Below are 28,000 nucleotides of genomic sequence, written 5' to 3' on the forward strand. Positions count from 1 at the left end.
CTGCAATTTAAGGAAAGAAATGAATCAATTCAGTGGAACAATGAAGAAATTCAGCGGAACAAATCTGACTTCCGGTTGAGTGGACGCTGGCGCGTTTGGCTGCCGCTGCTCACCGGTAAAACTTTGTTTGTTTGCAACTCTGTTTGATCGTCTTGGGTCTGCTTACCCTGACGCCGACAAATATGTGGACTACTGCCTGGTTTGTGATCATCTGGGCTTTCCTACTGCCTGTACATCGGTTTGCGTTGGGATTGCTCCAGTATTCTGCTGTTGAACTTCTCCGGCTGCGTCCCTCCATGTCAACGCCTTCTCCTGCTTCTCTGCATCTCCATCCGGACATCATCTTCCAACCACGTCGGAGATACATTCATCGTGGATCTCGACGAACGGTCCACCAGGATCCCTCGTCTGCAATAAAGTCTTTCTGGTCCAACTCTCGCCGTCCTCCTCGCCACGCTGATCGGGCTGTCGACCATAGTGTGCTTGCCAGCCTAACTAGATCGGCTAACACCTCTACTACCCATGGGACTACCACCTTCAACTTCGGACTACTGAACATTTGCTCACTTACGAACAAGGGGTCTCTTGTTCAGGATCTCCTCGTTGATCGTAAGTTTGATTTCCTCTGTTTAGTTGAGACTTGGCAAAAACCTAATGACTTTTCTGAACTCAATGAATCCACTCCGCCGGGATTTGTTTACATCTGTCAACCTCGCGGCACTGGCCGCGGAGGAGGTCTCGCGAGAAGTGGAACGTTTTGCCGATGTCTGTCCCTGCTTTCAACTCGTTTGAATGTACTGTATGCAAGTAACCTGGATCTTCGCCTACCGTCATCGCTGCTGTTTATCGTCCACCTAAACCGAATAGTGACTTTTTAAATGACTTTGCTGCTTTCCTTGCTCAGCTTGTCATTGTCTCCCTAATATTATTTTGCTGGGTGACTTCAATATTCATATGGACAATGTAAATAACCCTCTTACTAGAGACTTTATGTCCTGCCTGGAGAACTTTGGGCTCCAACAGTTCACCAAGGTCCCCACTCATTCAAAAGGACACATTTTGGACTTAAATTTGTTGCTCTGGTGTCTCTTCTCTCGATCATACAACTGATGAACTGCCTTTCTCTGACCACTCTCTCCTCTCTTTTAATCTTCAACTCTCAATATCTATCCCGAAGCTACCCCGCACAATAACTTTTCACAATATCAAGAACATTAATTTGGACTCTGTTCGATCCAGTATTGAATCACATATTGCCACTCCTAATTTAACTACCGCTGATGAGTTGATTTTGCATTATAACACCAGCCTTCATCATATTCTGGATTCTCTTGCCCTTTTAAAACAAAGTCTGTTTCATTTTCCCTCTCTGCCCCTGGTTTACGCTGAACTTCGTCTCATGAAAGCGAAAGGCCGCAATTAGAGCGACTTTATAAAAAAACTGGGCTCGCGGTTCACAAAGATATGTATTTCCACCATCTTTCACATTATAAGGATTGTATTAATCAAAATAAATCTGCCTACTATTCTAATATAATCAGCATGAATGAAGGCAACACTAAATCATTGTTCTCACTCCTCAAACGTGTCACCCAACCCCCTGATTTGTGGCCATCACATCTCTACTCTTATGCCTTTTGTAATTCTCTGATGTCATTTTTTATGAACAAAATCGAGAGTATCCACCACTACCTTGCTTTGCAATCCGCTCACACTACTCCTTCTGAATTCTTCCCATCTACTCACCCTTTTCTTTCTTTCAACTTCCCTCCACCTTAGAAATATCAGATATAATCCTTCATTCTAAGTCATCCACCTGTCTGCTTGACCCCTTACCTACATCACTTGTCAAAGCCTGCCTTCAATCTCTGCTCCATATTATATCTGCTATTATCCATTCTTCTCTTTCAACTGGAATTGTTCCTGCTTCATTCAAAACTGCTGTAGTAACCCCAATTTTAAAAAATCGGCCGATCCATCTAATTTTAACAACCTCGTCCGATCTCTAACCTACCTTTCTTATCCAAAATCCTAGAAAAAGTAGTAGCCAAACAGCTCCACTCTCACTTATCCCTGAATAACCTGTATGAACAATTCCAGTCTGGTTTCCACCCACTCCATAGTACAGAAACTGCATTAATCAAAATAACTAACGATCTTCTCATGGCAGCAGACTCCGGCTTACTCTCTATCCTCATACTACTTGATTTGAGTGCGGTTTTTGACTCCATTTCTCATTCCATTCTTCTCAATAGACTATCTTCCATTGGTGTCACCCACAATGTCTATAACTGGTTCACATCCTACCTTTCTGGCGCTCCCAATTCATACAGCTCAAATCATTTTCATCTCACTCTGTATCCGTTACCTCAGGAGTGCCTCAAGGCTCTGTCCTGGGAGCCCCTTCTGTTCACCGTCTATCTCCTTCCTCTGGGCAATATTTTCAGGAAATATAATATCCATTTCCACTGTTATGCAGATGACACCCAGCTTTATTTTTCAACTTCACCCTCCCACCTACCACCCTTACTGACTGTCTGGCCGAAATCAAAAACTGGTTTACATTTAATTTTCTTAAACTCAACAGTGATAAAACCGAGATCCTTCTTATTGGTACAAAATCCACATTATCCAAATCCCATAACTTCCCTATTATAATTGATAACTGTACTCTATCCCCTCCTCTCAGGCCAAAAGTCTTGGTGTCATCTTGGATAATAACCTCTCCTTTCTTTCACACATCAATACTATTACACGATCTGCCTACTTCCACCTACGTAATATCAACCGTCTCCGCCCCTCTCTCACCCCTCACTCTGCTGCAGTTCTTGTTCATAGCCTTGTCACCTCTCGCCTTGACTATTGTAACTCTCTTCTTTTTGGTCTCCCTCAAAAACTCTTCACAAACTTCAATTAGTCCAGAACTCAGCCGCCCGTATTATCACGAGATCTCCTTCTACTCAACACATCACTCCTGTTCTGCATCAACTTCACTGGCTCCCTTGTCAAGTTCCGCATCGAGTTTAAAATCCTTCTGCTAACCTTTAAAGCTATTCATGATTTAGCCCCCCCCATACCTGTCTAACCTTCTCCACATCGTCACCCCTTCCCGTACTCTTAGATCATCCTCCTCAATTAAATTGACTGTTCCTTCCGCTCGTCTTTCCACAATGGGGAACAGAGCTTTCAGTCGTTCTGCCCCCCGACTTTGGAATGCACAGCCTCCTGAGATTAGAAACATTAATTCATTCTCTCTGTTTAAGTCTTCAGTTAAAACTCATCTTTTTAAAATTGCCTTCTCTATGTAAACACTGTACTGTATTGTGTGTTGGGTGTTGTGTAAAGTGTACGGTGTCCTTGAGTGTTTGAAAGGCGCCTATAAATAAAATGTTTTATTATTATTATTAAATCTTAAAACACAAGTACATTGAAATGACAGGAAAAGGAGATAATTAGTAGCAAAAACTGGTTACCAATTAAGAAAAGGGTTAGAATGAAAACCTGCAGCGACTGTGGCCCTACAGGACTGTAGTTTAAGACCACTGGTGTAAATCAATATTCAGTTTAGGCACGCTTTTCCGAAAATGAAGCTTTGATGCAGCATTTTGCACTTCTGCCTCCCAGGTACAAGGACTCAGATCTGATTTCCAGTAGAGCGTGTTCTCTGAGTATTCAAGTTTCCTCCCATATCTCAATGATATGCATATCAACTAGAGTGACAACTCTAAATTTGCCTTGTGCGGAGGTGTACGTAAGTAACACGTAACAAGTAAGTGGCTGGTGAAAAAAAATTTAGCCGGAGGTACAATTTTTGGGCGGACAAAGTGAAGCAGCACTTATCTATTATATGGAACCTTTTATATCTTACTTTCACACCTATCAGGTCATTCCACATACTCTCATGGTCTTCATTATGATTTTCAAATGAACATATTGGCCTGTCCAGTACCAGACCCATAGGACAAATTCAGGCTAAAATGCATTATACCAGTGGTTCCCAAACTCGGTCCTGGGGACCCACTGTGGCTGCTGGTTTTTGTTCCAACCAACATCCGTTTTTCATTGGACTCTTAGCCTAATTAAGTGAGTCGTTATTTCCCAGTTTCTGTGTTTTGGAATCAATGTAGAAATTACAAAACTAAGGTTGGTAGATTTTTTTATTAAAATGGACTAAGCAGTTTTATGGGGAATATGTAATTTTTTAAAGTTGTTAACAGTATTTTCAACCTAATTTTCATTCCGCTTTTCCAGGTGCTCTGGTTATTTAATTGATTATTTACTAATTAGTGGGTCATTGCAGCTTTCATCATCCCAGGTGTCTGCTATGCTGGTTGTTAATTGACACTATTAGGGTTAAAAGAAGGGAACAAACTACACAGGAAAAGGGGAAAAAATAGGAAAACAACAATAGAGAGTTAAGCATTTATAGCTTTAGAAAAAAATAGGAATATTTCTAAGTGTCTTATAAATGTAAAAACCATACTGTTGTGTTTTTCTGAATTCAGAATAAGAGAAGAATAAAAAAGACCAGCTAATTAAATGAGATCAGTTGTAATCGATAATTATCACTGATTATGAATCTGGTGGGAACAAAACCCTGCAGCCACAGTGGGTCCCCAGGACCGAGTTTGGGAACCACTGCATTATACCCTTTCCACCATGCAGCTCAATCTAATGCCAGCTTTCCCATTTCTGCTGCTCCAAAACTTCAGTCCGTAACACCCACAGTCCCCTTATTCTTCCCATATATTGCCCTATAGATGTGGAAAGAACAGGTGCACCTGCCACCCAAAGTCTCCAAATTTCCAAATCCTCTGCCAACTCGTCCAGTTCCCCGTTCTGCCAGAATCCACACCATAATGTCCGCAGTCCCACCTCAGTAATCATCCAATAACGAGCACTTCTGTTGTTCTATAACACAGGCATGTCAAACACGCGGCCCGCAACAGAAATCTGTGCGGCCCACATGACAGATCCTAGTTAGCACTGAACTTGTACAAAATGATTACTATCGTTTGTAATTGAATCATTCTGCATCTTTGGCGTTACTTATTGACTTTTCTTACTTCTGCCTTCTGACAAAAGAGTGTTTTCCCATGGCATTACGGTACCAGAAACGTCATCTGCTAGTATAGTCACAAGCCTTGAACAAAGTTAATGAGCCGCAACGTCACAACTGAAGTGCTAGGCTGCAGCAGCGGGCAGCAGGCGCAGCCTTAGGCATATGCAAATTGTGCACCTGCACAGGGCCGTCACGCCAATATATATTGAATTTAAAACTGAAAGAGAAAATAACGAAACAGCTGATGGCAATGTGGCCGAAAAACATGTGCCGTGCATAAGATACCATATTGACATTGGCGGGCGAAAGGGCCACCGATTCTTTCTCTGCCCAGGGCCGCCACGAGCCTAGAGCTGCACCTACTAGGCTACACTACTGGCTGGGCTGCTGAGACTGGCCATTGAGCAGAACTGACCATCACGAGTAGTAATAGCTTGCATATTTTCACTTTTTTTGCTCTAGTTTTATGTAATTTTGTGCTAGTATTGTAACGAACAGTTAGTGCAGACTACAGCTGAAGATCTGAAGTTGGCGAGTTGTTTATTAACATATTTTTGTGATTCCGAGTTTGTAAAATTAGTGTAGGTCAGGTAGCTTTTTGCATATCGGCTTATTTTACAATATACTGTAAACTTTGAAGTAAATTTAGTAAAGTAAAATTTGATTTTGGAGGATTTGTTTTACAACTTGAATTACTGAGCAATGAATTCAGTGAGCGTTTTCGTGATTTCAGTTCACACGAACTGGACTTTGCGCTGTTCTCTTACAACATTGAGAATGCACTTGAGAATATCCAAATGGAATTGACTGAACTGCAGTCAGATTCTCTTCTGAAGGCAAAATATAATGAAGTTGGTGTGCCAGGCTTGTATGCTTACCTGCCACCCTCGTATGTGTAGATCCGTAAGTTGGCATTGAGAGTACTGTCTATGTTCGGAAGCACTTACCTTTGTGAGCAATTGTTTTCGTTAATGAAAGCTACCAAAACCCCACATCGCTCAAGACTTACTGTCGAGCCCCTTTCATTCCTCATAAAAGTTGCAGCTGCACAAGATTTCAAGCCTGATATTGACAAACTGGTTACTAACAAGAGATGCCAAGTGTCAGGACAAAAGAAATAGATCTCAGACTGTAAGACTCCTATACAAGGACCTAGCTAAGAGGCCAAGACATTAATTGTATGCTGTTGTACGGAGAATGTACGGAAATAAATTTTCTTTAAATTTTAAACTTTAAGTGTTACATTTTTTAAAGTTTTCAGTGTTGGAAAAAAAGCTACAGTAACTTTGTATAAAAGTATTTGTTACAGTGCAGCCCGCTGACGCACGTATGGCAGTTGAAGTGGCCCACCAATGGTAGTGAGTTTGACATCCTTGCTATAACACATTCATAATATAAGTCCAATCCAAATCTTATTCTGCTAATAGAGGGCCCACTTCTTGACCATTTCCTCTTTATTCCATAAATCAACATCATATAATCACTAGTCCTCTGGTTTTTCTCAAGTCTTGCATCTGAGTGCATCAATTACCACACCCAAATGTTATTCTACACTTGCTGCCAGTTTGCCAAATCCTATACACGTTTGCCAGGCTTATCTCACCTGAGCAGAAATTCACACTGTAAGATCCACACACCCCCACAACTTAAAACATAACTCGCTCCCCAACCTGTCTTGTACTACACCCACAGGAAAACTCCAACCTAAATCTTACTCTGCCTTTACAATCAGGATACTTATACTTCCTTGAACATACATTTTGCCACCCATTCCTTCAGGCCTGAAAATTTCTCAGTTACTTTCTGATTAAATGGAGTCATTTCACGAAGCCTGCCAAAAGAACTTAGCCTAATACTACTGTCTAAAGCAGGGTTTCCCAACCTTTTTTCTGTAGTGGCACACTTTTGTAATCAAAATCATCCCTAGGTACACCACTATTTTATTAACCACAAACATATATACACTATATTTCATACACTTGCTCAACTGCCTAAAGGTGCGAGACTGCTGAAGAAGCCAGTAAAAAACGGAGCTCCAAGATCAGCATTCGCAGACATAGCACTTAGTGAGCACTTTGGTGGTACCGCCAACCTGCTTCTGCCTCAGAGGCAACTTGTATGTCCACTATCCACCAGTCCTGTAAGGCTCACTGGTGACTACACACCCAGGGCAGTTAGACTCTAGCAGTCAGGAGATATGTCCAAAGTGCTCTAACATGGCGAATGTCATGACAAAAAAGTCCGTGCATAAGCTTGTCCTTGATCACTTGCCTGCTGCTGAATTCTGGCAGCCCGTTACTTTTTTCAGGTGAACGATTTACAAAGGGGTGTTTCATTAAAGAAAAAAAAAAATTTTCTTTGATTTCTGAAGTTCCACTTGAAGATGCCATCTCCATAAAGTCATGTTTACTCATCTGTAGTTACGCTAATGGCGGGTGTGAATTGTGAACCATTGACAGGAACATGAAATAGTGTGTTAACAATTGTCCAATCAAATTATATTAAAAAAACCTAAAAGAATACTACTTCACTGCCAATAAATATAGGAGTGTCCATGACAGAGAGAGATGCATCCTCAGAAAAATCTTAAAGCAACCAATTAAAGGGCAGCCACAAGTCACCTGCTTGCCAAATGATCAAGGACTTGCATACACTCTCATTTGGCTGGTGCCCTTCACTCAGAAAATATAGGTATTGACACAGAAATTAAACAAATACAGGTTGAAACCAGTTTTAAATGGATGTTGACATGTGCTGACATCAGGCATCTTGTGCAAATAAATTTATTTCAAAATTATTTCTCATTACCTGATTAATTTAAGTTTTTTAAATATTTGGGGAGGGGGTGGAGCCCCAGTGGCCTGCATTGCAAACTGCCACTGTAAGTAAGGAGGCATGGAGTGGCACCCTGTGCTGTGCCACTGGGGTAAGCTTCTACTCCCTATGACTATTTAACAGAAAAAGATTGAGGTTGGCACTGTTCTCAAAATGTAGGGTGGGTTTTTAACAGCTATACTGTAATTAGTTATTAATTGCTGTACAGTTTTAACCGTTTTCCACTCAAATGTTCTTTTACAAGTGTAGATTATTTAGGTTTACTCAACTGATGCCTCAGGAGTTTCTTGTAATCAGCATAGCTTTGTTGAATCAGCCCACTGAGCAATGAAAACTTTACTTTCTAGACACAATTTCACAGTGTCTAGAGTTTTTTTTAGAAAAACTGGCACTAGGAAGATAAAATCATTTAATATTTGTTGAATAAAGTTACTTTTGTCAACTTAGCATGGAAGCTGCATCAGCCAAACAAGTCTGAACTGCAAAACATTAATTTGCTGGGGGCATGGATATTCAGATAGAGTAGGGGTCCTCAATTACAGTCCTGGAAGGCCGCAGTGGCTGCAGGTTTTCGTCCCAACCAATTTTGTAGTTAGTAGCTAGGCCTAGCCAATAATTAAACTTGGTATTTATTTAAATGACTTGTTAATGCTTTCCTTTTTCTAATATAAATTTTATATATTATTAAAAACTTAATGTAGCTGTTTAAAATTAAAATAGACAAAGGGTTCAGAATTGTAACAAGCAAGTTAACTCAAACTCAGCCCAAAAAAAAAAATATTAGTTTAGTTGTAAATAAACAGGTTCTAATTAAGAAATTCGTTAAAGCAAAAAACATGCAGCCCTCCAGGATGTAATTGAGGAACCCTGCCTTTGAAGTTAAAGGGCTTTACTTTGAGGCCTCAACTTCCTATTCACAGAGGAAAAACCACTGTCGTTACGTGCAAAATAGTTGTGGTTTACAGCACGTTCTGCCACCAGCTGTGGAAATAGTTCTATTGGAAATGTGGCTGAAACATTCAGTAGAAAACAAAAATGAACACATGCTTTCACTACACTATGCCAACAGTTAGGAGAATGGGACAATGTCATTAGGAAGAGAATTAAGTAGACGTTCCCAAGTTCAGTCGTGGGGTACCATTGTGGCGGTAGGCTTTCATAACAACCAATTTCACAAATAAATGGCTCACTCTTCATAAAAAGTTCTTAACTTTTTTTCTATGGTGTTTACTCTCTTAATGGAATTCAGATATTGACAGTGATAAGCAGAAAGACACATGAGTCAGATGACACTGAATATTAAAGGGAAGCAGCTTTTCCAGTATAAAATTCACTTGCGAGTTATAATTAATAAGAAACATTGCAAACAACCAGAATATAAAAAAAGAGGAAAATCTTAAAAAGCATCCATCCCCTTCCGTCTTATCCGAGATCGGGTCGCGGGGGCAGCAGCTTGAGCAGAGATGCCCAGATTTCCCTTTCCCCGGCCACTTCTACTAGCTCTTCCTGGGGAATCCCCAGGCGTTCCCAAGCCAGTCAAGAGACATAGTCCCTCCAGTGTGTCCTGGGTCTTTCCCAGGGCCTCCTCCCGGTTAGACATGCCCGGAACACCTCACCAGGGAGGCATCCTGATCAGATGCCGCGGCACCTAATCTGACTCCTCTCAATATGGAGAGTAAAGCAGTGGCTTTACTCTGAGCTCCTCCTGACTGAGCTTCTCACCCAATCTTTAAGAAATGCAAGAAAAAAAAAAAAAGAACAATAATTATTGGTACACACAGAAATACTTATTGCATTTTCCTAAAAATGTAACAAGTCCATTCTGTAGCTGATGGATTGACATAAAAAGGTAGAGACATGGAAATAACAGGCTGTTTAATAAAGACACAAAGATGGTGGAGAACGCCTGCAGTTAAGTTGGTTCACAGCACTGAACGCAAGGAACACTTGGTTAAGCCTTTTATTGCTAATTAGCACACAAATGAATGCAACATTGAAGTAGCTACTCTGTTTAAACATTCAGTGTCATTAGCACCATGTCTACACTGCTCATCACTGATGGTCAGTTACTGGGTACAATTTAAGGATCACACTCCACTGAAATAAGGTGAATTAAAATAAAACTGATAAAAGAATGTTAAGCGTTTATGATAAGGAAAACATTTTTCTGAGTTTCTTTTAAATAGAAATATCATACTAGAGTAGAGAAGCTTATTCCCACCACTCTAAAAGTATAAAGCATAGTATTACTTCCCAAAAGTTGAGCCCGGTGTGGTCAGTATTATCTTGCACATGTGTGTTCCAGCTGGCCAGTGAGACGCAGATTAAGGACGTGCATAGCATGCAGTTGAGAAGCAAGAACTGAGCAAAAGTCATAGGTAAGCATTTAATCCTGCATAGGCCAAGGGATAAATTTAATCCATTTACTTTAGGGTCAAAGTAAGCCTCCGATAATTGCAGCAGCACTGGGTTAAGGTAAGAAAGAACCTACTGCCAGTAACATCGGCCATACACAAGAAGGAGAGGTTAAGTACACACATAGCTTGCAATCAAGTGACAAGAACTGAACAAAAGTTACAGGAACATATTTAATTGTAAGCATATTAAAGTTTAATACAGATGTTTTTACAAAGGCAGAGTGGTAGCGCAGCGCTAGCATTCCTGACTCACTGTGTCAGGCTTTGCATGTTCTCCTTGAACATGTGTAGCATGCAATCAAAAGACATGTGCCCGATGTTACTGGAAACAGCAGACAAGATCTTTGAATACTAGAAATTTGTCAGGAATACTTCTCCAATAAAAAATAAAAAAGTTTAGTCTTTCATATGCTGTGAAATAAATAACATCTATTCCCTTTTTATATCCCAAAACTGAGGCCATGAACATTGATTTAATACTAAACAGATATTCTATTTGTGCTAGGATGTGTGATTCAGCCCTCCAAGCGACAAGCTGTTCATCCACCAAAGTTACTTCTAGCCTTACATGATGTTCTGCTGGGATAATCAGTAGCTACTGTAACCTTAAACTGGGCTAGTTAAAATTACCCTTCAGCAAATGCAAGATTAAATGTATACTTATGTCTTTTTCCAATTTTGTCACTTGATTGCACACTATGCACTTCCTTAATGCATTCCTCACTAACTGTAAAAGAAAGTCCCCGAGGATGCACGTGTACAATGATACTGATCACACCAGGCAACATCTTTCTTCAGGGCAACATTTCAGAATGCAGTACAAGAAAGGAAAAAAAGGACAGCTAAACAATTACCATCTGCAGTGATGCGGGCTCTGCATCGGTCTGTCGTGGTGAAAAAAGAGCTGAGCCATAAGACAAAGCTCTCAGTTTACTATTTGATCTACATTCCTACCCTCACCTATGGTCATGAGCTATGGGTAGTGAGCGAAAGAACGAGATCGCGAATACAAGCAGCTGAAATGAGTTTCCTCCGCAGGGTGTCTGGGCTTTCCCTTAAAGATAGGGTGAGAAGCTCAGTCATCCGGGAGGGGCTCAGAGTAGAGCCGCTACTCCTCCACATCGAGAGGAGTCAGATGAGGTGGCTAGGGCATCTGATCAGGATGCCTCCTGGACGCCTCCCTGGTGAGGTGTTCCGGCACGTCCAACTGGGAGGAGGCCTCGGGAAGACCCAGGACACGGATGGATAAACAATTAGACTGATGAGACATATGAGTGTGTTGGAATGAATCCCTATAGCAATAGTAGTACTCTAGGCCTGAACCTGGGAATCTCTGCATTAGAGGGACCAATGGGAATGTTGCACTCCACCCAGCAAGGTAAGTGCATGCCAGACACACATTCTAAGGAAACAGACAAGGATTTCATACTCTGCTCGGCCAAATGTTGAGTACAAATAATGGCACAGAAATATCAACTTTATGTTGTTCTGAGAAATCTACTCGCTATGTAATGTAAATAATCATAGTGTCATATTAACAGTTTGTTTTAATGTGCGATTTACTATGGAATGTTCACTACGGCAAGCCCTTTTAAAAACAGCTCGTTTACCAGACCCTTAAAATGTATTACAGTGACAGCCATCAACACTTCATTCCAAACTCAAAGTGACAGGCAGCCGAATCCCTTGAATAGAAATGCAAGCGCTAAATTGGTTGAGTCTGTTTAAGTCGCGTATGCCAAGAGGGTTTGAAACCGCGTTACTTCAGTTCTTTTTCTCGAATTAACCGCGTTGGTTTGCCTACTTCTCTGAATTGGACAGATGTATGACTTTTTTCCCCTGCGGTATGCATTTGATATTCCCCTTGGGGATTAATAATGAAAAACTAATCTAATTGCACAGAGTCTTTGAAATGCAAGTTCACTCTTATTTTAAAGGTTAAAGGGAAATTATTATTATTACTAGATCTTTAAACCAGTCAAAAATGCACACTTCCTAAATAGCATTTGCACTGTAAGACCTATAGCGTTTTACTGATTACAGTCTTAAAAAGCAATATAGCTACCGTTTCGGACGGTAAAATGAACGTTTATCAAATACGCATAACTGATTTAAGTTTAAACAGAGAGAGAGATTTAAAAACCCACCCAACGAGGAATCCTATACCAATCTTGTTTTGCACCAAACTATCAAAATAACACGGAACCAGGCAACATCTTCATTTCCTGAACAGTTCCGCCGAAGTGGTTTAAAATATCCGGTTTCCTGTTTGCTATAGCGGGACGGTTATGATTGGTTGGTTAAAAATGATTGGCGGGTGCTCCGTCCACAAAGCAACAAGCAATGATCTTCAGGTTAGCGTCCGTTGTACAGGCCAAGCACTTGGATTGGCCTTCTCACATCGAGGGCGTAATTATTGTAACATTGATGATTGCGTTTGTGAAGTCCATTGGCTCAAGTGAAACAGGGGCGTGTGTTAGACCAATTATTCCAAACGTTGGGAAAAAAAGAAACTTGGATTATTATCGGTTTTAATAAGTCGTAATGTTAAGTTCCTAGAAGTTAAACGTTTTATTCAACTGACCAAAAGTTTGAATATAAAATAGATATTTACTTGGTAGGCTAATATGTGCAGGACGGTACAGTCGCAAACTGTTAACACGCTTGTATTTTGTTCTGCAACTAGAGTTAATCCTCTGAATTATTCAACAGGTTTCTTCGTGTTTCCAAAGTCTTACACGTGAATTGAACATGCGCTGCCGAAAAAAAACAATGTGCTGAAAGAGATGGAATGTCGTCTTTTTCACGGGCCACATGCGCAGAAAGAAAACGAAACTGCGTCCATATCTGAGTCCGTCATAGTCACACATTCAGAACAACCTGCCAAACACTATATTAATATAGCCCATTTTACATTTACCCAGCTTTACCCTATCAGATTTTTTTTGCAATTCTATTCTCGGAGTCATGCATTTTTTTTATATTTCGTATATCGCGCATTCAAGTAGATTACACATCCTTCTGCTCAGCTGATGATGAGTCAGCTGCCCACTCAAGCAAAGAAAAGTTTGCTTTAGGAATCATATGATCGAAAACTCGCGGCCGGTGCGGGACTTTCTGCTACTTCCTTAAACTTAGAAACACTTTCCCCTCCCACAGTCCTTCATCCCTCAAGCTTTCGGCAGCGAGGACTGTGTAAGGAACCATGGTGCCTGCGACAAAGTATTTGGGACTCGGGCGATTCGTCTTGCTCGCGGTGCTCACCTGGGTGCCGAGGTGCACTACAGCCGTAAAACGACCCAACATGGTGCTGATCCTCAGCGACGACCAGGACGTGGAGTTGGGTGGCATGGTGAGTGGAATCGGGGAGCTGTTATAGCTGTACATTGCGTGTTGCCTTTATCACGAAGAGCCATGTCGCAGAGAGGGCAAGTGGTCGACCGCAGTACACACGTACCTTCCTCTGACCTGCACGCATTTTATAGGCGTTCTCATGTTCAGGTTGCTTATTTAAAGTTAAACCGTTTGATCAGTACTTGCTTTTACATTATACTTTCAATAAAAGAGTGTTATCTCTTACTCATTCATATTTGATAGTAGATGCCGTCCCGATTATAAACGTTAGCGAATGAAAAAATCGGCCCAAAATGCGAGCTCTGGTCTTTTCTAAATAATAACCAGGTGGACTAACCGCTGATAAAACAGAAGATCATATTTCCCCTTTGCCTTTTGGTATGTTGTATGCCTTTGTGTGTTTGCCCACTCAGGTGTTCCCAGATATATTCATTGTTATTTTATCTCCAAGGTACATTTTCTGTTTTTTTATGGTGATGATTATAATGCATATGTATTTAATATGTATACTGTGTATATTATGTACTGTACTGTACATGTGTATACATTGTATAAGGGTGGTCCAGATCTAATTATGCAATTTTCATTATGCTATAACATAAGTTTATTACATAGAAAATCACCTGAAAAATCCCAGACCATCGAGAAGTGTGTGGACTGACAACATGAAGAATCGTTTTTGCGCCGAACTGGAATCATCCTCGCATGAATCAAAGTCATCCAGACGATCTGGATCTGCATAATTAGATCTGGACCATCCTTGTATATTACATTCATGCATCCATTTTCTAAGCCCAATTTATCTTGAGCAGGGTCGCTGAGGAGCTGGAGCCTTTCCCAGCAAGCATATGGCGCAAGGCAGAAATAATCCCTGGACAAGTTGCAAGCCCATCACAGGGTGAACACACACATAGGCCAATTTAACACTGCCAGTCCACCTAACCTACATGCCTAATGCAGCACAGCTTCTTCTTCATAAAAGACTACTGAATTAGTACATTGCATCCAGGCTGTTACTTTAAAAGTAACTCTTCAACAAGAACACAGGGACATTTTTGGAAAATTCTTTGGGGTAAATATCACACACGTATTTATTCACACTAAGAGCATTAATCACGTGTTAATAAGTTACCAAGTAGTGTGTTTGGGCAGTACTTTACAGACTATATAGTAACCTACAGAACTCAATTTGAGTTTATTTTGAAGGAATGGATAGGATTAGAAAGGTTTATTTTGCTGAATGGCCAATTTTCACCATTTTTTTTATTTTCGAAAGAAAAATGCAGTAATTCATTCTCTGTTAGCCTCGCACACTGCTTGATTCTAAGACAGTGTTTGAGAAGGATCAAGGAGTCATTGTTGACTCATCACTATCTACAGTGCCCTCCATAATGTATGGGAGAAAGACGTTTTTCCTTGATTTACCCGTCTTCTACATGGTTTAAAATTACACATCAGACAATTCAAACATGACTAAAGAGCACATTACAGGCTTTAATTTAACGGTATTTCCGTACATTTTGGTCACAAAATGTAGAAATGACACCTTTTATACATGGTCTCTCCATTTTAGGGCACCATAATGTTTGGGACAATTGGCATTACAGGTATTTTTGATTACTCAGGTGGGTTTCATTGCTTTATTAGTGAAGGCATAAGATACCTAAGCTTTCTTCTACCTACAGACCACCTTGGGATTCTGTAGTTTTCCATTGTTCCACATGAGGACAAGAGCTGTACCAATGAAAGTCCAAAAGGCCATTATGAGGCTGAAAAGCACAAAACAAAACCATTAGAGACATTGATAAAACCTTAGGATTACCTAAATCAACTGTCTGGAATATCCATAAGAAGAAATAATGCACTGGTGAGCTTAATAATCACAAAGGCACTGCAAGGCCAAGGAAGACCTCCGCTGTTCATGACAGAAGAATCCTCAATATGGTGAAGAAAAAGCTCTCAATGCCTGCCCTACGGATCAGAAATAATCTTCAGGAGGCAGATGTGGATGTGTCAGAGATGACTATCAGCCGAAGACTTCATGAACAGAAATATAGAGGCCACACTGCAAACCACTAGTTAGCCACAAAAACAGGATGGCCAGAATACAGTTTGTGAAAAAAGGACTTAATAGAGCCTGCAGAATTCTGGAAAAAAGTCTTGTGGACAGACAAGACAAAGATGAACCTACATAAGAGTGATGGCAAGGGCAAAGTTTAGAGAGGAAAAAAAAAAACTGCCCAAGATCCAAAGCAGACCACCTCTGTTAAATGTGGTAGTGGGAGTGTTATGACTTGGGCATGGATGCCAAAGGTACTGGCAGACTTATCTTCACTAATGATGGAACTGCTGATGGCAGTGGGACAATGAATTTTGAGGTGTATGGAAACATTTGATCTGCTCAAGTTCTGGCAAATGCGTACAAACTCAATAGGCGGTGCTTCATTCTACAAGATAATGATTCCAAACTTACTGCTAAGTCAACACAGGATTTTTTTAAAGCTAAAAAATGGAAAATTCTTGACTGGCCAAGTGAGACACCCAATTTAAATCCAATTGAGCGTGCATTCCATATGCTGAAGAGAAAACTTGAGGAGACAAGAAACTCAAAACAAGCAGGAGCTGTATTAGAGGCTTGGCAGAGACTCACCAGAGAAGAGCAGCTGGAGATATCTATGAATCTAATACTTCAAGCAGTCATTACATGCAAGGGATATGCAACAATCTACTAAATATGCTTTAATATACATGCATGGTGTGACCAAAGTATGTTCAAGTAACCATATATGAAAGTCTGCAGTGTACACTTAAGTCACGTCTGAATTGTTTGATTTGTAACTTTAAACTTTGGAGCAGAGGGGCAAATCAAGTAAAAATCTATCTTTATCCCTATAGAAAAGCAATCAAGAAGGCTAACAGGATATTAGTTATTAATCATGATGTGTGGAGTACAATTCAAGTGAGGGTCTTCTTCAGTTATTTAACACACTGATGACTTTACTGCAGTATTGTACATGTTTTGGTCTCCATGGCACAAATAAAGACATAGCAGGTGTAGAGAAAGTTCAGAAAAGAGCAACTAGACTGATTCTGGGACTAAGAGGTATGAACTTGAAGGAATTGAACCCTTAGGTTTAAACAAGCAGAGATTAAGATGTTACGTGATTGAAGTGTTTAAAATGATTAAAGGAATTAATACAGTGGAGCGAGACTGCTGCTTTAAAGGGAGTTCAACAAGAACACTCAGACACAGTTGGAAACTTCTTAAAGGTAAGTTTCACACAAATGTCTTCACGCAGGGATCATAAGCACATATTAATACATTATAGTGTGTTAGACCGTATGATTGTCCTTCAAAACTTAATGTCATTTTGAACGAATTAGGTGATTGGATTGGCGAGCTGTTGGACTAAATGGCTAATTTTTTTTTTTTAATACTCTAAGTACAGGTGTGGTGTTTTCTATTGGCCCCTCACACTGTTAGATTCTAGGACTGGGTTTGTATTTATTGATTCGTTGGGAGACATGCAAGTAAATATTTTATTGTAGCAGAAGTATTGTCACAGGTTCAGAGTTCAGTAAAATACTTACTTGCATGCCCAATCAAAATGGAGCGTGTTGACATATGCTGTGTACAATTGACCATGCATTTGAGCAGGAACTTAAACTGCATATTTTGCATGTGTGCATTAGTGTGTTCTCTTGTGGTTATTATCTTTAACTAGATTAGTATGGATTTGTTTTTATTGGGGCTGCGAGAGATATGAGTTTGCTCTTTGACATCAGTAAAGTTTATTAATCTATATATCTTTTATGATTGCAAAAAATGAGAGTAAAGACATGTCATCAGATTATGGAAAGAGAGGCAATAAAGTGAAGCATTTCCTAAAAAGTAAGAAGAAACTGAATCAGATAATGAACATTTTATATTTATGGATATAGACCGAGGACAGTACCGTGGCGCAGCATTTAGGAATGGTACTTCACAGTATTTGTACATTGGCACTTCTTTTAATTGTTTCTTAGACTGCAGGTTGGGTGAGTTTAGTATGGACTCCCTTTGCATGCTTCTGCTGTTAGGTTGATTGGCAAAGATTGTCAAGGATTTAGGAGTCGTAGTGGACTCTACACTCTCAGTTTCCAGACAGTGTTTAGAAGTCATAAAGAATTGTAGGTTATATAGCGCCATGATGTGTGGAGTACAAGTCCAAGGAGGTTCTGCTCAAGCTTTAATACACATTGGTGAGGCCTCATCTTAAGCACTGTGTGTAGTTTTTGTCTCCAGGCTTCAAGAAGAACAGTCCAGAGAAGAGCAACTTGGCTGATTTTTAGGACTGCCGAGAATGAGTTATAAGGAAAGATTAAAAGACCTGAGCCCTTTCACTTTAAGCATAAAAATGTTGAAGAGGTGACATGATTAAAGTGTTTAAAAATATGTAGGAAACTAGTCCAGTGGATCGAGACTGTTACTGTAAAATGTTCATCAAGAACATGGGGACACAGTTTGAAACTTCTTAAGGGTAAATTTCACACAAACAGGAAGTTTTTCTTTACACAGAAATCCATAGACACTTGGAATAAGTTACCAAGCATTGTGGTACACAGTAGGACTTTAGGGACTTTCAAAACTCGATTTGATGCTATTTTAGAAGAATGAAGTGAATAAGACTGATGACCTTTGATGAGCTGAATGAGTTCTAATGTTCTAAAAAAGTTAGCCTTGCATAGTCGTGTGCTGAAGTGTGCCCTGCCATATACTGATGTCCCACTCTTAGCCCATTGCTGCTAGGATAGGCTATGGCACCCTGACACCTTATTATAGAGATATCTGACTCGTCCACCATGTAACCTTTTATAAAATAAAAAAATGACCCATAGCACGCATATAACTTCAAAGGTAAAAGAAGATTCCAAACAAACAGTAAATGGATGGCAGCTTTTAAGGGGTTTTGTGAATTAACAAATAATGAAAAGCCTAAAATACACTTATTCTTATTGTCTTTTGTTTCTTTTTTTATTTTACTTATAACTGAATTATTTAACAGTGTTAGACAACATAGTGTGTCTTTATTTAGGCACCAGACAGGTGTGGTCAGTTTCTGACTGTCTGCAGGTTCTCTTTACACTCAGTTCTCAAATTTGGGGACCACTATTGCTGATAAAGAAATATTCTTTTGTAGCATACTTTTAGTTTTCTTCCTTGTTAAGATTCACATCCCGTGTTGCTTCTTTTAGTTTCAGACATATTTGCTTGTTTTCATTTTTTTAACTGCCTACCAAATAGCAATGCGATGCAGATAATAATGGAAAGAACCTCTATTGAGCTAACTTGGTTCCGTTTGTACTTGTTTGTGTACATCATAATAAATTTCTTTCAATATTTGTCTGTATATGTGACCTTCTATAAACCTGTCAGATAAAAAAATAAAGGGAATAAAAGTAAAGGAGTGAGACATACTAATCAGCTCTCATACTCTGTGCTGAGACCCCTTTATGTGGCTACAGGTCTCCAGCCACGTCCAAAATCAGTAAGTTATCTTTTCTCTAAATGACTCAACCACTTCTAAAATCAGCAAATCATCTTTTCTCTAACTGATTTAATTATCCAATCAACTCGTCGTTATTTCTTACCTAATTTTGAATGTAGAAAAGCGCAGTGTTAAGAGATTTACATTTAGAAATGTATTTTCACAGTATCTTCTCTTTTTGTCATTTTACTCTTTATTTGTTTGCCTTTTATTTCTGTAGAGTTTATTCCCCTAATTTGATTTTAATGATAACCCTTTATAATAAACAGAGTAGACTCCAGTGTAAAAGGTACTGAATGATGAAGGGCCGAGGCTTCTTCAGGCTACACCCACATATCCGTCCACTCTAGTGTTTTCAAATAATCTTGGCAGCTCCCCCATGTCCACTTTGTTCCATTTTGCGTGACCGGTCAGGGAATAAGACTTTGTAATGAGCATTATCCAATCGGGAAAAGGCTATGTAATAAGCATGAGCAAATCGGACCGTAATTCGAGTCCGCATTTTCACCTGTTGACATTGTACCATGGAGATTGTACCATCGTAGATGGAATACATGTGTGTGAATAAGAGGGAGGTCAGTGGAATGGTAAGGATGCAGGGAGTAGAGTTGGCGAAGGTGGATGAGTTTATTTACTTGGGATCAACATTACAGAGTAATGGGGATTGTGGAAGAGAGTTGAAAAAGAGAGTGCAGGCAGGGTGGAATGGGTGGAGTAGAGTGTCAGGAGTGATTTGTGACAGACTGATATCAGCAAGAGTGAAAGGGAAGGTCTACAGGATGGTAGTGAGACCAGCTATGTTATATGGGTTGGAGATGGTGGCACTGACCAGAAAGCAGGAGGCAGAGTTGGAGGTAGCAGAGTTAAAGACGCTAAAATTAAAAAAAAAAAAAAGATGCCAAGATTTTCCTTGGGTGTGACAAGGATGGACAGGATTAGAAATGAGTACATTAGAGTGTCAGCTCAGGTTGGACAGTCTGGAGAGGTGAGATTGCGTTGGTTTGGACATGTGCAGAGAAGAGATGCTGAGTATATTGGGAGAAGGATGCTAAGGACAGAGCTGCCAGGGAAGAGAAAAAGAGGAAGGCCTAAGAGAAAATTTATGGATGTGGTGAGAGAGGACATGCAGGTGATGGGTGTAACAGAACAATATGCAGAGGACGGAAAGATATGGAAAAAGATGATTTGCTGTGGCAACCCATTAACAGAGCAGCCAAAAGAAGAAGAAGACATTGTACAGTTGAGATGCCATTTTCAGATGGATACAGCTCTGCCAGGTATTTCCACATCTCCATTTTAGGGAGTTAAACCCCAGGGTAGCGTAGACACAAGATGAAAACTGCGTCTAATGTCTGTGTGTTTAAACAAAAATAGTACTCATTAGTAAATGGTGGTTTAAATAACAAGGAAACCTGTAAAAACAGAATGGAAATGATGATGATGATGATAACCCTTAAAACCTAAGGAGTATTTCCAACTAATTTAAATAAAATATGCAAAATAAAATGGATGTCAATTAACAAATTATACAAAATGGTATGTGATCATAAATAATCAAATATGTTATGAAATTTGTTTTTGCTGCTTATTTATTTGTGTACTTATTTCATTAGTTCTTCATTTATTTGTTTCTCTGACATTGCATCTAAAATGAAATATGTCTTGAAATGAAGACTATCATTTTCATCCATCAAACATGTGAGGGTGTCCTCAAGCAAACACTGTTTTCTGACTTGTGAATTGTGGGTGAAGCACGTGCTTAAAGTTGTGACTGTGTGCGTCTGTGGTAGATATGAGTATGTGAAAGAATCGCCCAGCATTACTGCTCTGAGCGGCTGCTTTAATTCAGGAAGCTCTGAAGTCTGCATCTGAAGTGTCTGCTGTAAATGTTGCTGTTGTGGGTCAAAGGTTTATGTCCCCTCTGAATGATCAGTCAAAACACAGCACTCGTTAGAGCCCACCCTCTGCATGTTGACAAGTAAAAATGACAAGTTTGCATTGTCACTGAAATGCATAAATGATGAAATGATTAAATGTATACATAAACAAGCAGGCAACAAAATAAGTTATAGACATATTTAATTATTTATGCTCATATTTGATTATTGTCACATTTCACAATACCTCTATTTATTTGCATTTGTTTTTATTTAGTTAATTTTTTTCAGAATATTCCTCTTTACAAACCAGGAAAAAACACCCAAAATTATCTACATTTAATATACATAAATGCTTTTTATATTCCAACTAGCAGATTACCCAGTGGCTTCACTCACTGAGTGGAAGGGAAAATGTGTGGCTCTCATGAGGCAATGGCATTAATGACCCAATTCTATGATAGATTTGCCCCTGCATTTTTAAATGTCGGCATAATGATAGACTCCTCGGTAGCAGCCGTGGTGCCAAACGATGTCATCCGAAAACACGAATTGTATTTCCTAATGTTCTGTAGAAAATGAGTTAATGGGTGGATTTGCGCCAGAAATAAGAGACAACAACGGTTCAGCTGGATGGCTTAAAGGTGTTACTTTCACCTTGCCGTCTGAACAACACATCCCACGTAATTCAAATGTAACCCTCTGTGCTTGGCAGTACTCACACATGATGTCCATTTCTCCTTTTGTGACTTTTGGATGTAAGCAATAATCTTTTTCAATGTTATAATTGAATCCCTCCATATACAGACCCTGACGCCTGTGTGACGCGGTAGCCTGTGAATACTGCATCTGTCGAATTCGATTCTGTTGAGCACGTTGTTAAGTTGTTTGTGAGGCCGTCAATTGTGATTGTCGTATACGCTGATCAGCAAGCCTTCTCTCTCGATCTGCTTCTGTCTCACTTTCTCTGTGTAACCTGACTGTTGTGGTCATACGTAATTTCTGTTTCAAACACGAAAAGAATTTTATATACAGTATATAGATAACAATTTAACAAACCTATTTTTATCATTTCTTCAATGACAGCAAAACCTTAAAACTAGGAAATAACAGTTTGACTACTTAAGACAGGAGTTCAACTAAAAGCAGGAGTTGGTTTGGACAAAATCCTGAAATTATAGTGGGCCCCCAGACTGAACTTGAGAACCACTAATGTAGGGGATATTCATAGAAAAGAAACACACCACGGTATTAGAAATAGCTAACAGGGCAGAGCACTAACAAGACTCAACTAAATGACAGGTCCACTAATGGCAAGGAGTCTCTTTCAGTTATGAAGTTGGTTGGAGAGGAAACATGCAGCCATAGTGGCACCCCTGAACGAGGCAGGGTGAACCCTTGGCATAAGTATGTGGCTGTTTGGACAACATCAGGTATACATTGTTCGTCTGTTTTTGGCAGATGCTTTTTCCATATAATGATTGCAGGGAACCTGACAGTAACTAATTTTAAATGAAGAGTTTCATCCCAAAATGAAGCCAATCTGAGAAAAAAAGTGACTTTTTTTGTTGTGACAATATGTAGCAAAAAATGCTAACAACATAAACTATTTCAAAATTTTAATGAACATTTCTGTAAATCTTAAATATGTAATTTTTCAGAAAAAGTGTGTAATTTTTTATCACAACAAAACATTTTCAGTAAAAGTTTATTAACAATGTTTCATATCCTCATAAGCAATGTGAATTTAAAATTAAAATAAGCATATTAAAAAAATGAAAGCAAATGTAATAGTAATAAGACTAAGAAGGATGCATTTAAGGCAAAATATAAGGTAACCTGAAGACAAAAGATGAGCAAGAGACCCAAGCAAACAGTAAAATAATGTAGAAAGAACTTGGAGTAAAGAACATCAACGAAGACAACGTCAAGAAACGCAACAGAAATGTCAGGAACGCACGTATGAGGCCCCAGTAAAGACACACAGTACATTCTACTTGACGATACGTACGATACGTACACTGTTCACAAAACTCAGAGCAGTGGACACTCAGTCACAATCTCCACAGTTCTGAAGCTGCTGCTTGTGCCAGTACCTGGCCAATTACGTACTTTTCAGCACATTACAATGCTGTTACAGTTCATTCAGTAAAGGATCACTTATGAATGTCCACAGTGTACAGGGAAAATCTCACGATACAATGTTTGTGTTTCACTGTACAGGGAAAATGCCTGCCTACTGTATGTAGTGTATGTTTTTCAGTCAATACACAGTGAATGTGCCTTCTTATGAACAATATGTGTCTCTCTGTGCATTGAATGTGCCAGTGTATGTAGTGTACAGTACATGTACGGTGGATGTGCCAGCCAGTGCAGTGTACAGCATGTGTATCCATATATATATACTGAATGTGCCACTCATCTGTAACAACCTGCCTCTTTTAGACCTCAACAGACATAATGCACAAACAAGTCTTGCAGCAGACATGATCCAAAAGCATTGCTGTGATGCAAACCAACATGTGGGTGGAGAGCAATGGGCAAGTGCTTGCAGGGTGTAATAACTATATTGTACTTTCAGGTTGAAAGGCACTGATTAGCTGAGAGTATATTTAGCATTTTGGAGTAGAAGGGATTCTGAAATGAAAGTCTATGTGTGAGCGTGCTAGATGGTAGGACAAGTAGTGTTGTTCTAAAGTTGGGTTTTAAAACGGCATGGGACACTCAATGGATGATCTTTCCACATCTGTGGTTTTAAAAATTAAAATGCTGCATTTACCGCAATTTGTAATGAAATTCCTTTAATCTTAATTTTCACAAAATGACAGCAACTGGTTTTAGAATTCAAAGCAACTTAATTCATGTGTTTTGTTACTGTTTCAAACCAAACAATAATAAAATAACTAAAATCTTAGCATTTTTGGGTTGCTCATTTTATAGAGCAGAATAAAGTTTATTAGTACCACACTGTGATCTTAAGTGGCATTAATTCACCTGCTCACTCCTGTCTAGGTATGTGCTGTTAAGACCCCAAATCGGCCCCAATGTGTGTGTTTGTGCCCACTTCAAGTGCTGTTTCCTGTCTTGCACTCAGTGCTGCCAGCATGAACTTGAACCCCTTGTGACACTGACTTCGGTTATCCGGGTTTAAGGACATTGTTATGTGGTGCCCACAGCCTGATTGTTAGGCAATGAAATGGCGGTAAACTATGAAATATCATTTTAGTTTTATGGTAATGTATTATTTTGTTAATTGTGAAATCCAGAGGCTGGTTTGAAGTATTAGAATTGTAAATGGAAATTTCATTATTACAGTTTGTGCTTACTTAAGTTAGTTCATTATTATCAATTAAGCTTTACACATTTATATGGTAAAGTAAATTTGGATAATTCATCTGTGGCAGTGTTAGTTTCCACATTTTTTTATCTTGGGTTTCTCGAGTCCCTATTCAATGTTAATCACCATTGTAATGTGTTTAGCATCAGCAGACCATCGTAGTGTACCCAATAGTATGGATGATCCCAGAAGTGCCTTTCTGGGATGCTGTAGCCCAGACCAGGAGAGCATAGCAGTTCATAATTTATCCAAAATGGTGATTTATTAAAATAGAATGCATTTGTGACAGGTAATCAAAAGGAAATAACACTCCAAAGGAAGCTGAGCAGAAATTAAACCCTGGCTGCCAACCCAAATCAGGACCAACTGCACAGTTAGGTGTTGTGGTTTACCCTTCTGCTCACCTCCATGACTGTGCCCAAGCATGCTTACCTGTACCTCGTTTCCGTTCTCATTATTTGCTTTCTGCAACAGAGTGGTGCTGCACCAGGGAGAGGGAAGACACAGAACATCACCTGCTTTTGTAAATATTATCCTTCCGTTGTGTATATTAAAGGGGGAAATATCTACAACCTTTATATTCAGTGGTGTGAAAAAGCATTTGCCCGTTTCCTGGTTTCCACTGTTTTTGGGTATTCTTAACTCTTGTTTTTGATCTCCTGAGTAAACACAGTGCATGGTTTTTAAATGATCATTTAATTTATTGAAGGAAAATGTTCACCAACACCTGTATCACTTATGTAACAAAGTAATTACCCCACTGAATTTAATACTCAGTTCTGCCACCTTTAGCAACAACAACTTCAATCAAAATTTTCCATTAACCTGAGATTAGTCTTCGTGCATCGCTGTGGAGAAACTCTGGCTGGCTGTTCTCTACAGAATTGTTATAATTTAGCCACAGGTTTTTGACTACAAACTTTCCATTTAAGGTCTCGCAGCAACATCTCAATAGGGTTCAACTTAGGACTTTGACTAGGCCACTCCAAAACCTTAACTTTTTGTTTTTTTCAGCAATTCAGAGGTGGGTTTGCTCTTGTGGCTCGGATCATTGACCCACTGCATAAGCCGTTTGATCTCTAGCTTTAGATCATGAACTCATGACCAGACATTCTCTTTCAATACTTTCTGGTAGAGAGCTGAATTTATGCTTCTGTCAATTATGTCAAGTCACACAGGTCCGGAAAAAGCAAAACATATCTACGCCATCACACTGTCTCCACCGCCATGTTTGAATGTGGAGATGATGTTCTTACTGTGAAAGCTGTGTTAGCTTTACTCCAGATGTAACCAAACCCATGTCTTACAAAAAGTTCCACTTTTGACTCATTAGTCCACAGAACATTATCCCGAATGTTTTGGGGTAGTCAAATTTTAACCAATGTTCCTCTTTTGTTTAGCAGTGATTTTCACCATGCAACTCTCTCATGGATACAATTTTTAAACAATATTTTTTTTATTATTATTACACAGTTTTATTCACCTAATCATACCTTATTTCACTGGGTCAAATTTTACAATTCGTTTTTTACCCACCTTTACCGAACTGATTTCCATCAAACTTTGCATGCATGCTCATCTTCAGTGACAATGCAATATTACATCAGTTTCGACCTGGGATCTGTACGTTAATTACGTCAAATTTAAACTTTTCATTTCCTTCTATTATTCTTTTAGAGAATACACACATATATATAGTGCTTTTAGCCAACACACATATATTTGTATATTTGAATTAGCAGTGTTGGTCAAGTGGTTAGCATGTTGGTATTTCAATCAAACGGTTGAAGCTTCAAGACCAATTAAAATAAATCATTTTGATCAATTGATATTGAAGTTTTCTGAAATTACTTCAATATGAAAATTAAGCAGTTTTGGTCAAGTGCTTAGCGTGTTAGAAGTTTGCAGAATATTATTCAAATTGCCCTCTCTGTTTGTCTGGTTTAAATTTTGCTATAAATTTTTTACCCACTTTTAACTAACCGATTTCCTTCAAACTTCTATACATTAATTACATCAAATTTAAATTTCTTATTTCTTTATATTGTAGTTTTACCGATTGCACATATATACAGTATTGTACTTTTAACCAAAACACACATATATATGAAAAATTATCGGTGTTAGGCAAGTGGTTAGCATGTTGGACTTTTGATCAAATTGGTAGACTAATCAAAATCATTTTGATTAATTGAAGTTTTGTCAAGTTACTTCAGTAGTGACAGCAGCATTGGTCAAGTGGTTAGTGTGTTGGACGTTCAAACAAATGGTCAAAGGTTCGAGTCATTTACACAAGCTATTTTTTTTTTACCAATGTAAATTTGGCAAAATATTCTTTTCAATGATTTGCCAATATTGGCTCAGTGGGTGAAGTGTTGGGCTTTTCTAAGAAAGACTCGATTCTCCGATAGACAAACACACATTTCCAGAACTTCACACCTGTAAGGTTTCACTGTGGTTAGGATTTCCTGAAATGAAAAAATGAACATGAATAAATGTTACGTTTCACTTTAACATTGTAGGTTTGATTCAACCCTTTCGCTACTGTCATTTCTGTCAAATCACCTTCCCACCCAAGTCAAGGTTTTTGTAACGTGCCGAGGATTGTTGTGGCATTAGGGTGGCAAAAAAATATATTTAAAAAAAACATTTTTAAGTGACACAATTTTATTCGAAAATGCACTAAAAAGTAAAAAAAAATATTTTTTTCTTATACTAAGATTTTGTTAGTCATATGTGACTAAAAATAAAATTGTAGGACACCCACAAAAAATGTATTTAATTCAATTAAAATGTATAGATTTCTTAAATGATTCCAGAAAAAAAACTCTTAGAATTTGAAAAATTGTCCAATTATTTCTATTATCCTACATACAGTACATCAATCAACTTTTATCCATCCATCCATTATCCAACCTGTTAGCCTAACTACAGGGTCACGGGGGTCTGCTCTGCTGGAGCCAATCCCAGCTAACACAGGGTGTAAGGCAGGAATCAAACCGCGGGCAGGGCGCCAGCCCACCGCAGGGCACGCACACACACTAGGGACAATTTAGAATCACCAATGCACCTAACTTGAATGTCTTTGGACTATGGGAGGAAACCGGAGACCAGGAGGAAACCCACGCAAACACGGGGAAAACATGCAAACTCCGCGCAGAGAGGACTTGGGAAGCAAACCCAGATCTCCTCACTGCGAGGCAGCAGCACTACCATTGTGCCACTGTGCCACCATCAACTTTTATATGATGTGTCATTCTCTTTCCATAGTTAAGCTGGTTAGAAATTTCATGCATTTTCATTGAATTACATTAATTCTTTTATGGGAGCTCCACAATTTGATTTTTAGTCACATATGTCCAGCAAAATCTTAATACAAGCAGGGGTGGAAATTAAAAACAAACAGTAGAAGAAGAAAAGACAAAGAGTAGAAGACAAAGTAGAATGTCGTAAAGAGGTTCAGAAACATTGGCACAATACACATGCAGAGTAGCTTAGTGATTATGAAAGTGCATTACTAAAATTCTAAAGTCTCAAAAAGCTGATAGTAAAGATTGCATTAGCCAAAGTCAAAGTGAACTTCATTGTCA

General features: G+C 39.1%; 2 protein-coding genes across 4 annotated transcripts in view; one reads left to right on the forward strand and one right to left on the reverse strand.

The window, feature by feature from the left end:
• Positions 1 to 13,768, reverse strand: part of polm (polymerase (DNA directed), mu) — a 47,860-nt gene extending 34,092 nt beyond the window's left edge. The window contains exon 1 of one of the 3 annotated variants that reach the window (XM_039768320.1): positions 13,579 to 13,768. The gene's annotated coding sequence lies outside the window, so the exon portion shown is untranslated. Of the gene's footprint in view, positions 1 to 166; positions 732 to 12,461; positions 12,568 to 13,578 lie in introns of those variants that run through there. The other 2 variants (XM_039768319.1, XM_039768322.1) reach the window with 2 other exon arrangements.
• The window catches only part of gnsb (glucosamine (N-acetyl)-6-sulfatase (Sanfilippo disease IIID), b), a 60,143-nt gene continuing 45,474 nt past the window's right edge, over positions 13,332 to 28,000 (forward strand). The window contains exon 1 of the mRNA XM_039768318.1: positions 13,332 to 13,666. Coding sequence (XP_039624252.1) covers positions 13,520 to 13,666 — 147 coding nt within the window. The 5' untranslated portion in view covers positions 13,332 to 13,519. The remainder of the gene's footprint in view (positions 13,667 to 28,000) is intronic.

The sequence above is a fragment of the Polypterus senegalus genome, chromosome 11 (genome assembly GCF_016835505.1).
Source record: "Polypterus senegalus isolate Bchr_013 chromosome 11, ASM1683550v1, whole genome shotgun sequence".
Classification (NCBI taxonomy): Eukaryota; Metazoa; Chordata; class Cladistia; order Polypteriformes; family Polypteridae; genus Polypterus; species Polypterus senegalus.